The 13,575-nt window shown below is 49.5% G+C and overlaps 1 protein-coding gene across 3 annotated transcripts; it reads right to left on the reverse strand.

Annotated features, from left to right (window-relative positions):
- Window positions 1–2,921: 2,921 nt before the first annotated feature.
- ABT1 (activator of basal transcription 1) lies at window positions 2,922–10,851 on the reverse strand. Of its 3 annotated transcripts, none has more exons than XM_063936068.1 (4): window positions 10,641–10,851; window positions 9,295–9,558; window positions 4,776–4,951; window positions 2,922–4,692 (listed from the first exon to the last, which is right to left on the reverse strand). In XM_063936068.1, exons 2-4 carry the CDS (start codon window positions 9,548–9,550, stop codon window positions 4,327–4,329), a joined length of 798 nt encoding a protein of 265 aa, XP_063792138.1. In that variant the 5' UTR covers window positions 9,551–9,558; window positions 10,641–10,851; the 3' UTR covers window positions 2,922–4,326. The 3 variants fall into 3 exon arrangements, with proteins under 3 accessions (XP_063792138.1, XP_063792137.1, XP_063792136.1); XM_063936067.1 differs by having other exon boundaries at window positions 10,628–10,851; XM_063936066.1 differs by having other exon boundaries at window positions 10,604–10,850.
- Window positions 10,852–13,575: the final 2,724 nt, after the last annotated feature.

The raw sequence follows: 13,575 nt of genomic DNA on the forward strand, positions 1-13,575 counted from the left end.
GGGGACAGAGTGAGAGTATGCCAGCACACACCAGAGCGCTATATAATGCAGGGACTGAGTTATGTCCCCTATAGCTGCTTTTTCTATATAATTTATACAGCGCCTAAATTTCCTTTCAGCCGCCATCGCATGCGCAGTATCAGCCGCCCTATCACACAGGTGGATAGTAGGCTGTGAAGAGCATGGAGAGGGAGTCATCAGGACAGAGCTTTCTCGCTAGCCATGTCCCAGGGTGCGAGTATCGTTACCATTCCTGCAGCAATTTTAATTGTTTTGCAAATGTAATAATTAATTTTGCATGAAAACCACTATTAAATTGATTTTGATAAATAGGGCCATAAGTCTTTCTGCCATTTAGAGTTTGAAATCTTAACGTGCACCAACTTCAGCGATCACTTATGTCTCATGCACACCAAGCGTGCAGTTTCCCCGGTGTGCGCAGCGCTGTGTGACCTGTATAACGCACACAGAGGACATAAAGCCTGGAAACAGAAGTTGTGTGCAGCCCTGTCTCCTATTACTGATGTATACTGGTATACAGGCACCGTCCCTGCATTGCAAATTGCAGCGATGTCACCCAATGACAGGAGATGAGCAGTGAATTAGGATTAACTGTAATCTCTGAAAATGTCACATCATCCCATCTGCAATAACTGGCAGGGCTGGAAATCAGCCGGATCTGGATCCACTCCGCATTGTAAAGAGCCGCCTGTGAGCACCCACCGCGGTGGGTACAGTTTATTGGGTGAACCTGCCCTGCCTGTGCCCCAACTGGCTGTGTAATCACCATCATACAGTAGGTGCAGACAAAGCTCTAAGTACAGGCAGAGCAACGTGTGGAGCCGCAGTACACGGAACCCGGTTACCGCTGAGACACATGGCTGACGATTGATTAAAACAATGGATTTTAAACGTTCTGCTTAGTGACCCCGGGACACATATCCGTGAACGGAGAACTGGAAGTTGTGTTTATATGTTCCACAATGATTATCCCCAATCTCCAGGGAGAACACAATCCCTATGAATATATAAAAATTAAATGTATACTTGTCACTCAATCACAGCCAAATCTTTGAATCGATTGATATTTGAGAATAGTTTAGAGGCAGGGTTATAACATACGCTGTGTGTATTCCCACAGCTCCCACGCACGTCCCGTTTTAAAGGAACCCCAATGCACGTGCGGCTCGGAACCCCCCCACGTAATGCAGATAGGGGGATCTGTAGAGCTGCCAGTCGCACAGGCGTTCTCACGCCACCCAGAACACCTCTGAAGAAATATATATGCATGTTTCATTTCGGTCAGAATACGAGTTTGTTACAACAAACATGTCTACTGTCAATTATAGTCTGCAGCCATATAGTAATGTGGAGATACTGTATGAGAACCGCTATTCATAAGATCTGCCAGCCCTGACAATGGGATCCCCGACAGCGGGATATCCTTAGATGTTGGGATTCCCCCTCTATTTCATTCTGACGTTTGATCACAGACTCGCCCGGGCAACGCTGGGTGCTACAGCTAGTAACATATAAGGAACAAGCCTGTGGGTTACATTTAGAAGCCAGTAAGAGAATTTCTGGAGCGTGGGAACGTGTGAGCCCCTTGGCAGCTGCAGAGAGGACGCCCAAGAGGCAGGCGGCAGCCGTCAGCTCATTTGTTGGCTGCACCGGTTACCTGGCTCCTGGGACTTGTGGTCATTGCTGTGCCTCAGTGCTTTATCCCATGTGTCAGATATTTATAGCCCTTATATTATAAGTCACCCGCATTATGTGATTGTACCGCAAGGGGCCGCTCCCAGCTCAGGATGCTGGATCGAACCATTTAACTTTTATTCGTAGAAGAGGGGGAGGGGCTTAGTTTGTGGGCAGGAAGACCAATCATTAGGCAGGATTCCGCAGCTTGTGATTTGTTCTCCCATTCACCCCGTGTTCGGCCAACAACTATACAGCTACAACAGATGAAGGTTGCACCTTAGTATAAGATTGGCCTACAGTAGGTGGTGGTGCACTTATACAGTAGCCCAGATTAGGACTATGGTACACTGCCATTCTGCAAGATAAGACCACGATTAATTCTCAACAGAGATATAAAGCCTGAGGGGAAGAGAAATGATTGGTCAGACGTTAGGTGCTTGGGCCGGGTGTGTTTGGAACACAGTACTTGCAGTAACAGACGTTCTTTACACAGGCGTTCCTCAGGACCACGCTACCCCTGGTGGAAGACTTGGCGTGGGCGCCCCCTTGTGGCGACCTGACCTCACAACACGATCAGACTAAATCACAATGTTACACAGTGTAATCACAAGGAGCCCAGGTTCTTGCAGCTTTGTCATTTTCACAAACACACAACATAACACAGGCACCGCCTGACTGAACGTGTATGTATGCCCATTGTCTACAAACACGAGACAGGATTTTCATTCACTACTGAGGCGCAGATCACTGAGGCATCCAGGGCACCTAGCGACTTCATAGGCTCCATCACATAATCACTGGCTCAGGACACAAAATGGCCGCTGCCACGGTGAGGCGACAGTGCTTGTTCAGTCAACCCAAGCGGATTGGGTTACAGTTTGCGCTTATGCCTTAGGGAGGTGGCACTGTGAGGGTGGGGTGTTCCAGCGATGATACAGTACAGTAATGGCATGTTCACATAACTGCGGCTCACGCAGACCACAACAAAGGTGCACGTGGGCCTGTCAGGAGGTGCGAGGGGCAGATACTCCACCTCTGGGGCAAAATACAAGTTGATGAGACAGACTATTGCCAGTGGCTTCTGATTGGCTGAGTGATCCTTGGTCCCTCCCACTTACACTATCATCAGTCTGGCCACCACCACCGCCTCCTATTCCCAGTACAAGATATTTGTATCTGGTCTGCAATAAGAAAGCACATTCCCAATGACTTTACTAAAAGGAAAAAAAACAAAACATTTTTTTATTGAACTTATTCGTTTAAATGTTGTGTTAGCCTCTGCAATTAATTGCATTTTATACTAATTAATAATAACTGTAAACAGTCTGCCTTATGTATATGACACTTCATTACGATGCTATAAGGCAGGCATGTCCAAACTGCGTCCCTCCAGCTGTTGTGAAACTACATATCCCAGCATGCCCTGACACAGTTTTGCTGTCAGAGAATGCTAAAGCTGCGTCAGGGCATGCTGGGATGTGTAGTTTCCCAACAGCTGGAGGGCCGCAGTTTGGACATGCCTGCTATAGTGCGTAGTATTGACAGATAACACCGTTACCCACATCACCAGACACATATACACTACAGTATGCTCCAGGTGCCAGCTTGGCATATACACTACGGCACACTACCGGCTTACAGCTGGCACACATGTGCTGCCCTGGCAGAGCCTGAGGCTTCCTGTATACCAGGCCTGGCCAACCTGTGACTCTCCAGCTGTTGTGAAACTACACATCCCAGCATGCCAAGCCACAGTTTAAGCACTCCCAAATGACAAAACTGTGGCAGAGCATGATGGGACTTGTAGTTTTGCAGCATCTGGCGAGCCAAAGGTTGGCCAGGCCTGCTGTATACAGCAGCTCTGCGATCTGCAGCAAACGTGTCTTATGGGCGCATCCAAGTCTGCAACACCCCACAGCTCTATGATTAAATAGAATGGTGTGGGCCAATTAAGTTGTCCACCCCCCCCCCCCAGTTGTCCTTTAGATACTAATCCAATTAAGTATCTGATTGACAACACCCATTCATCATCGCTAATAAGCGCATTACGCACGCAGAAACACTAGTGTCCGAATGTTTCTAGCAGTGGGCCCGATATGGCTACCTATCAGACAGCAAACCGATGCAATTACACACCTGCGCACAAACTACCGCTGCCCTGTAACGTTTCGCTGCCAGCGGTTAGCGTCAGAATCGGAAGCGCTGGAGATGGTGGAGACAGCGGCTCTGCAGATCTGCTGTCTCCGCTCCGGAGCAATCTTGAATTGTTACAGTAATATGGCATCAGTTGCCGCACTAGGGCACATTGTATTATACTTTAGGGGTGTAATCCTCCAACAACAAAAAAACATGATACTTTGCCGCCAAAGATACAGTCATGCAATGGATTTACCCAACAAAAAATAAACTCAGTTTATTCTGTAACTAGAGCAGAGATAGGAGCCGGACGCTCAGTTCTGGAGCACATGGAATAACACAGACTGAGCAGTGTTATGAGGCTTTCTCCTGCACCAGGGAAACGCCAGTATGACAGAGTACTCCTGTTGTTGGTGCGGAGGGGGTGTCTACACCCCCAGGGTAATCAGTGTCTCCGTGGGCTCAGTGTCCCCAGCCCTAGGCTCTCAGCGTTCAGGAAGCAAAGAAAATCTTCTGCAGAAGCGAGCGGTTGGTCTGGGATTTCTCCTGCGCGCGCTCAGTCTGCTCCTGGCGTTTCTGGAGACGTTCGTTGTCCCTGGCCGACTTAAGGACCTGGATTTCTTCCTCCGTCTTGCGCTGTGTGAAGTTCCACTGCTTGTCCGGGGCTGTGCTGGTGGCCGGATCTGCCGCCCTCTTCCGCTCCGCTTTGGAGAATTTCTTGCTGCGCTCTACGTTCTGCAGATAAAAGTTGGTCTCTCTCTTTGCCTGCGACACTTCCGCCCGCATCCTCTGCTGCCGGACCTGTCTCTCGATTGCAAGCCTCTCGCTCAGGTCAGTCCACTTAAAGCGGTGCAGATACTGCGGGAGACAGAAGGGGTCAGTGATCGGAACAGCCTGATTGGTGCAAGTTAGCGCAACAGAAAAGGGGACTCCCAGCTTACCTTCATGTTCCACAAGTCGTCGTGAAAGCGGTTCTTTTTCCGCACGCCCATAGGAGTGTTGTGGAGACTGGCCGCTACCAGCTTGGCGAGACGCTTGTCCCGAAACTCAACCCAACCTTCCGTGAAATCGCGGGCGTTGGTGCCAGCTTTTTTTTTCTTCTTGCGCACAAAGCGCTCTGACAAAGCAAAAGGTAACGTATTTGTTTAGACATGGTAGGGATGAATAAGGCAGGGATAGACTAAATAATGGCATCGAACATTTGTCTAGTAACAGGGATGACTATAGAACAATCTCGCTCCAAGACTAAAATGAATAATAAAATGATTCGCAGTGACAGACGGGCGAGCTAGAGGTGTGCGACATTATTGGGGTGCGGACAGATCAAGCAAAAGACCAAGGACGTTCATAAAGTAAATGGACGCTGGGGGTCATTCAGACCCGAACGCAGCCGCGGCTGCATACGCGTCGTCTCAACACTGCTACAGCCCGGAAGGTTTCAGCCGCAGTGTGATTGACAACAACGGACATTTGCGAGGGCGGCAATGCATCGCTGGGGGGGGGCGTGGCGGACCGAATGGAGGGCAGGAGAGTTTTCAGGGCGGCTGCGTGACATCACACGCAGTCTCTCAAATATAAAAAAAAATGGCGGCAGACCGCCTAACAGTGCTACCAGGGGACAACCTTCATTCGATGCGGCCCCCAGCATGTGAGGAGATGGACGCAGAACTGGTTGCGTATACAGCGTTCTCCATCCATCTCTATATAAGATCCACAGGCCCCAACTCCAAATGTAGGCAATTAAAACAAAATAACGAGTCTGCTGCGGAGTTGGACAGAAATAAGGACCATGTTTTCCTGCATACACCTGTCCATATCTGTACTAGTCATCAGCACTCACACCAGCCTATGGGGGTCATTCTGACCCGTTCGCTCGCTGCTTTTTATCGTAAGAAAAATGATTTGTCCCCATGCTACATTTTTTGGAATTGTTAAGTATATATTACATACCAATTTTGAAGAATCCGAGATGATATTTATGTGGCCCACCATGCCCCTGAAGATTAAAGATTTCTATTAATTTCTATTTTTTTTTTTTTTCTATTTATTTCTAGAAATTTCTATTTATTTTATCTGAAAAAGAAATAATGATTTGATTCCTAATTTGTGATTTGGGAACAGCCACGATAGGCCCATGAGGCTTTCATGCTGTTCCCTTTCTTTGTTATGGGAATTTTTGGGTGTGGAGGTGGACCACCCATCAAAAAAAATTTGCACGGTTGTTTCTATGCTAAAAAGGTACATTTTAAGAATAGGGACAGCAAGCATTCCGAATGTCGGGGCGTTTGATGCACCCTACTGCTCATGCGCCGGCGCATACCAGATGGCCGAAAGCCGTAGCAGGGCTGCGATCGCTTCTCCCTGATTGACAGGCAGAGGCGGTCGCTGGACGGGAGGGGGTGGAATGGCGGCGTTTGGCCGCCGTTTCGTGGGCGCGGTCCGGTCAACGCAGGCGTGGCCGGACCGTGCGGGGGGCGGGCCGCAGCGGCTGCGTGACTTCACACGCAGCCGCTGCGGGCTGGGGAGCGACGAGTAGCTCCCAGCCAGCACGCTAAAGCTGCCTTTGCCTTTCGGTGGGGGAAGGGGGGGCAGCACTGACATGCGGGGCGGACTAGCCCTGTGCTGGGCGTCCCCCCGCATGTCAGTGTGAATGATCGTAGCTGTGCTAAACAGACATATTTATGCCTGTGCTAAAGCTGTTAGTGTTTTTGATTAAAACTGACAATTGGGACAATTTATCGGATTTGGTAATGGTATACTGATGGCCGAGATGCCGGCGGTGAGAATACGGACAGCGTCATCCTGCCATCAGAACCCTGACAGTCCCCCAGAAATTACCATAACCCTCACCTGTTCCCTACCCTAACCATCCCTTGTGGGTGCCTAACCCCCTCTGCCCCGGTACCTAACCATAACCTTTCCACCCCTATAACCGAACCCCCTTCTTGTGTTTAAAACTAAACCGCCCCCCCCCCCCCCCCCCCCCCCCCCTCTCCGTGGCGGGACGCGAGTATGTCCCACTGTCCGAACGACCGGGATTCCAGGCGTCAGTATTTTTGACGCCGGCACCCTGATCTCCGTCGGGATTAAGAAGCCAGTCTTATGGTGTCCTTCAGGATTTTGGCACCGGTATTTCGACAGCCGGGATCTCGTCCTTTGGTAAATTAACTACATCCCAATTTAGCAGCAAATCGGCGGATCCAATATTAGTGCTACACTTAGGGGGTAATTCCGAGTTGATCGCAGCAGAAAATTTGTTAGCAGTTGGGCAAAACCATGTGCACTGCAGGTGGGGCAGATGTAACATGTGCAGAGAGAGTTAGATTTGGGTGGGTTATATTGTTTCTGTGCAGGGTAAATACTGGCTGCTTTATTTTTACACTGCAGTTTAGATTTCAGTTTGAACACACCCCACCCAAATCTAACTCTCTCTGCACATGTTACATCTGCCCCCCCTGCAGTGCACGTGGTTATGCCCAACTGCTAACAAATTTGCTGCTGCGATCAACTCAGAATTACCCTTATTGGGGGTCATTCCCAGTTGATCGTAGCTGCGCAAAATTTAGCACAGCTCCGATCATGTTCACTGACATGCGGGGGGACGCCCAGCACAAGGCTAGTCCGCCCCGCATGTCAGTGCCGCCCCCCCCCCCCCCCCGCACAAATATAAACGCATCGCAAAGTGGCGATGCTTTTGTATGCAAGGAGTAACTCCCGGCCAGCGCAGCTCCTGCGGCTGGCCGGGAGTTGTTCGTCGCACCCGCAGCGGCGGCCCCCCCCCACCCCTCCCAACGGTCCGGCCATGCCTGTGTTGGCTGCACCGCTCCCCCTAAACGGCGGATTAACGCCGCCGTTCAGCCCCCTCCCGCCCAGCGACCGCCTCTGTCTCAGAGACGATCGCTAGGTAACGAAAGTTGCCATGCGCAGTTCCGACCCGATCGCTGCGCTGCGACAAACTGCAGCGAGCGATCGGGTCGGCATGACCCCCTTAGTGCTAAGCTTTTTTTCTTCCCGATTTCCAGCCACACCGCGCAGAATTTGTATATGTCCGCCCACAAGGAGGATGACGTAGTGGGCGGCCATCTGTGCGGCCGACTGATCCGATAATCGAAGCTGCGCGTTAATAACCAAGATCTCTCCGGTTTATCAGGGAAACGCCGGAATGATTGGTCGTTGCGCCCTGCCAAGTGCCTGCACAGTAACCGACACTTTTTATCAAACTGCTGGACCTAGTCCCGGCCTTATTGCTCACAGTTGCAGCCAACAGCCCAGTGATTGGCTGCAGCGACCACCCTGGCTTGTGATTGGTGGGAGTCACTGTCTGTCAGAGCTATCTGCTCTGTTCCTGCAGTCTCTATACTGTCCGCGGAAGAGCCACCGCCTCCAGCAGCATGTGACCTCTCCAGCAGCAAGCTTGGGAACTGGAGGGAGGTAGCTGGAAGCAGACAGGAGGTGGTAATGCAGGATCCGCGTTTCACTGCCACGGCCAGTTGAGGGGTGTAGCCGGAGGCTGGGGTGGAGCAATGTCCCGGAGATTTGAGTGTTTCTGCTGGGAGAGTGACAGCATCAAGAACACCCAGAGAAGGTGAGCACAAACTGCAGCCCACCACTATTGTCCCGTGTTACATATATAGTGTGGCAGCTTCTCCCCGCATCTCCACAAGGGCAACCTCACATCTCTGTCAAACCACTAGGCAGCCCCGCATTCCTATCTGCAATACAGAATGGGGCAACCTCGCATCCCTGTGTGCCACACACCACTGGGCACAGGCACTCTGGAGCCACCCGTCACTGGGCACAGGCACTCTGGAGCCACCCGTCACCGGGCACAGGCACTCTGGAGCCACCCGTCACTGGGCACAGGCACTCTGGAGCCACCCGTCACAGGCACTCTGGAGCCACCCGTCACTGGGCACAGGCACTCTGGAGCCACCCGTCACTGGGCACACGCACTCTGCAGCCCCCCGTCACTGGTCACACGCACTCTGCAGCCCCGTCACTGGGCACACGCACTCTGCAGCCCCCGTCACTGGGCACATGTACGCCGCACTTACTGCACAACGCTGGGTACATAACTCTTACAGCATGAAAACTTTTTCTTGCTAGCCTGGGGGCAGCCCAGCATCTCTGGGGGTGCTGAGCAAGCCCCCAGAGTGGTGGAAAGGGGAGGGGCATGTCACTAGACCCCACCCCTTTTAGGGGCACGTGCATGTGTGCCCTCCTTAGTTATCAGCACCCTGCCAGGAAAAAGTCCTAGAGTGTACACTAGCTTCCTGGAGGTGGAGTTCCCACTAAAAGGCGGATATTTTTATGTAACAAATAATTCCATGTACGCAGCAGAAGAGGACTGCCGACCCCCCACATCACAGACGACAGCTTTCTCTACACTTACCACCTTCTCCAAACATATTGTGCATTAATGCCATTTTGTCACATGACTATAATTTAGTTTATCCTTACCCTCGGCTTGTAGGAAGATGCGTCCCACTTCCCCATGAACGCTCAGCATGTTGCGGATGTTACGAGGCCGGAGTCGAGGTGGGATGTGACCCAGGTAGATGATGCCGGGAATAACCTTCTTCTTGCCGCCCTGTGTATCATCACCCGCTGTGTCTATATCACGCTCTGCTCCCGCGCTGTCTTCTCCCTCCTCAGCCACAGGTACCTCTTCCTCCTCCTCTTCCTCTCCAGCCACAGCCTCCTCTCTGACTTCCATCTTGTTCTCTAGCAGACATTAGGTAGAGACAAAAGGTTAGGACAACATAAAAAAAAATAACTCCTGGTCTAGAAAGTACAGTTCACATTCATGTCACTAGGTGTCTTCAGAAGATGCGGTCAGACGGATATGTGGTAGTTCAGCTACATAGGTTACCAGGGTGACACCGTGGGTTATATGTACACCAGTGTAAGCTACACCACTACCATGAGCTCTATCTCACCAGGTGTGCGGCCATAATACAGCTATCACCAGCTGTGTTACCGCCAAATAACTGGAGCGTCCTGGCCACACGCGTGCCCGGCATCTGGATGTAGGTCCAGCTGGTCAAGCTAAGAGTCTGGCTCTCTTCAGTGTAAGTATTGGCATATTACAGTGCAGGACGTACACCGATGCAAACATCTCTAGTACTTTATATACAGGGCGAGCATCACTGTACACCCTTGGGTAACACTGACGCTCATAGAAGCGGGGGACGTTTACAAATACAGATCTAATAATCCAACCAGAAGGAACTTGGAATAAGAGAGATTTATGCAACACGTGGCTCTTAGTGACAGAGCAACCGGGAGGGCCAGAGGTCACGCTAAAGAAGGAATTCACTTGCCGGCAACTTGTTCGCCGGGCCGGATTCTACAACACCCGCCGCACTTCAGCGGGACCTCGCTCAAATGCGTTTGCTACTCCACAGGGTATCGAGCACTTCAAATCGGGCTGCCATTGCCAGCGTTTAAGTGCCACGGCAGCGGCAAACTGCCCCCTGCGCCACCCACAGCTGAATTCCGCACTGGCTGTTATATAGTGTGTAAGAGATTGTTTATAGATAGTGTAATTGTGACTGCAATGAAGGATACAGGTGCGAGGAGGCGACACGGAGGCATTGTACGGATATAGATATATATATATATATATACACACACACACACTGAGGTGATGCTGCTGTGTACACCCACTCATACAGGCACACGGACCATATCATACATATATATATATATATATATATATATATATATATATATATATACACATACATAAATAAAAATATATACTCACATATATACACAAATAAACACATACAGGGGACACACACCGCTGTACACAGTGACGCTGCTGTCACAGGACCACACACAACAACGTGCAGGGGCAGCTCCGGCGCACGGTAATGACGTCAGGAAGGAGGGACACAGACTCCTAGAGGCTGGAACAGGGAGGGGATCACGTGGGTAGGGGTGGCCATCGGTATCCTTGCCAACGATGGAAAGTCTAGCTGGATCCGTCGATAGTCAGGCCCTATGCAAGCGCATGCCGTCATCGATAGTTCCCACCCGCGCATGCGCAGGTGAGAGTGTGCGGCTCCAGTCAGAGGCGGGCGAGAGCTCCCTCTGCGCATGCGCGGCGGCTGTGCTGCTGGTTGCATGGCACGGTCTGTATGTACTATACATGTGTTCAGTGAGCCGGGGCTGCTGCTGCTGCACTGCGATTGGCTGACACAGGAGGTTACTTGATGTAATGTCTGTGTACACCAGGAAGCTAGCTGACAGCCTCTGTGCTGCAGTGCCAACAGAAGCCATAGACCCCACGGCTACTGTCGATGGTGGGAAACCATCTGCATCAGTGCCATCAATGGTAAAATAATCACCCACTAGTTACGGACCATCGATGGTTTGGCGCCATAAATATTTGATGGTGGGCCCTATACGTGGGTCACGTCGCTCACCCACGTATATACTCACATATAGACGGATCTCTGGCCAGCCCCAATTTTGCCTTCATGCCCGTTGATAAAGCTAAATATTTATCGTATATAATACCCTTTATGAGGTCTAAGAACACTGTACGCTATCTACGTATGAAGTACCGTAAGGGTACGCTAGTTGCGTAACAATCGCTTTGCCGTGATCGAGACGCTCAAGCGTCGCGTTCACTCACGGCCAAGAGATCACAGGCAGGCACGTTATTGGCTGTTGACTAACGTAATGATTCGCTATAGCGTAGCGGACGCTCGGGACCACGAGGAGATCACCAGCGGCGCTGACGCTCACTATATTAAACCTTTGTATCTAAACCATAAACAGTGTATTGTGCAGTAAAACCTTAGTGTAATGTTAGAGTGTAAATGCAACACAGTATAACCTTATTACCTTTAAAGCTGTTCGAGCGTCACCGACGCTCTGAGAATACTTAATACTATAAGAAACACACAGATACCGTGCTCAGGGTCCAACGCCTAATATATATATTATGAATGCTATACTTGCAAAAGAGTTAAACACAATACAAGTCATACACTACAATATAACATAGACTACCTAACCAGATAACTACACAGGAAATACAATACAATACAATTTAAGGGAAAATGAGAGAGAAAGAGAAGGAGAGAGAGAGAGAGAGAAATTGAGAGAGATTGGCTCGGAATAACAAGAAGATCAATATGATTGCGGAGAAACACTTACGCACAAGGGGAAACGATCGCATGCGCCTCGATATCCAGCTCCCGATTATCAGCAATGAGAACCGTTGAAGAGAGTGTCCTGGATATGATCGGCCTGCCTATTTATGCCCCACACACAATACAATTCAATGGTCCCTACAATCTCATTGTTCATTGGACACAGGAATTCGGCTTCGCATTATAACAAAAGGTCATAGGTTGATTCATACAGGTGGGCTGTGACTGCTTCCAACTGTTCAGGTGGGTGGGATACTGAGTTTCCCGCCGCATGACTAAATAAGAACAAATAATAGTAAATGGACATAAACTTCTTATGTCCATAACTATTCGCATGAGCGATTAATCCGCTCCAAACCAACACCGGAATATTGCTATTTAAATACTCTTCCGATGGGTACCAAACACCACTGTATGACCCCTGTTAGACCCTTCGTACAATACAAAGAGGGATCTCTCTGTTCAGGAACATGCTATATTAACTAAACTTTCAGAATCTATCAAAGGGACCATGATCTACAAAATACATTATTACTGAAAATATGTAACGATTGAGTCGCACGCTACGATCACATAAACTCTACCGTAAATACGCATACCGTGCGCCTGCGGGTGCCCGCGACTGTGAGTATGCGCACGCACGGGAGAGCGCACGCATGCGCAGCGCGGACCAGAATGAGGTGCAAATATGGCAATGTGTATAGAGATATTTTTCTGACTTTGACAGTCCACCCTTTGGCAGTCAATAATAACTGCCATCTTTTAAAACATTTCAAAAGAGAAAAATATATGTCAGGGGTTAATACATTTACATGGTTGGGGAGGAGAGGAGAAGGTAGGAAAAGGGTATGACCTAGTGAGATAGCAGAAGCATGTGTGTATGAATCCGTGCTTGGGGGTCATGTATCATCGTGCCGTACGTGTTTTAAATCAAGCTTCGAGGTATTGCGAAGTATACATTTGAATTCCTTCTTATCCCGTGGTACGGGTCTGTGGATGGGCTGTCAAACTTTACCGAGCTCTGTTCGGCTTTGGTTGTAACAAAATGGGGGAGCACATTTTAGTTGATGATACATGAATGGGGGAGATATGTGATTGCTGATATCTGTGCCTGTATTCCCTATCGACTATGTGTGTCATTACCTGAGGGTTGTAGAAATGAAGAAAATACATAATTACGGTAAATGCGGTGGTATTCTATGTCAGGTAAATGTACATTCGTCGATTGAGGTCTTGTTTGGTGTCTGTTGGATGCAGTCTTCTTTGTGCTTTTGCCCATAAGGTGCGAGCAAAAGCTGTCAATGTCCATAGATTTACAAAAGTGTTGGGCTAGCGTAATTTTAAAATTTCTAGGGAAACTGGGGATCCACGGCATAGTTCATCAAAAATCTGTGTATCAGGTTGTCAAAACTTCTTCTTTAATCCCTCTGTTGTCTGTATATCGGCTCATCAAATTCCTCGTCCAAGTGGGTCTTTTTACCTTGGAGAAAACGGAAAAACAGGTGAAAGAAACGGACCGTATAATCGCATTTTCATTTACATCATTGTTTCTACCGTTGGGTCGTAAATCAAG

This window comes from Pseudophryne corroboree, chromosome 8 (assembly GCF_028390025.1).
Source record: "Pseudophryne corroboree isolate aPseCor3 chromosome 8, aPseCor3.hap2, whole genome shotgun sequence".
NCBI classification, from domain to species: domain Eukaryota; kingdom Metazoa; phylum Chordata; class Amphibia; order Anura; family Myobatrachidae; genus Pseudophryne; species Pseudophryne corroboree.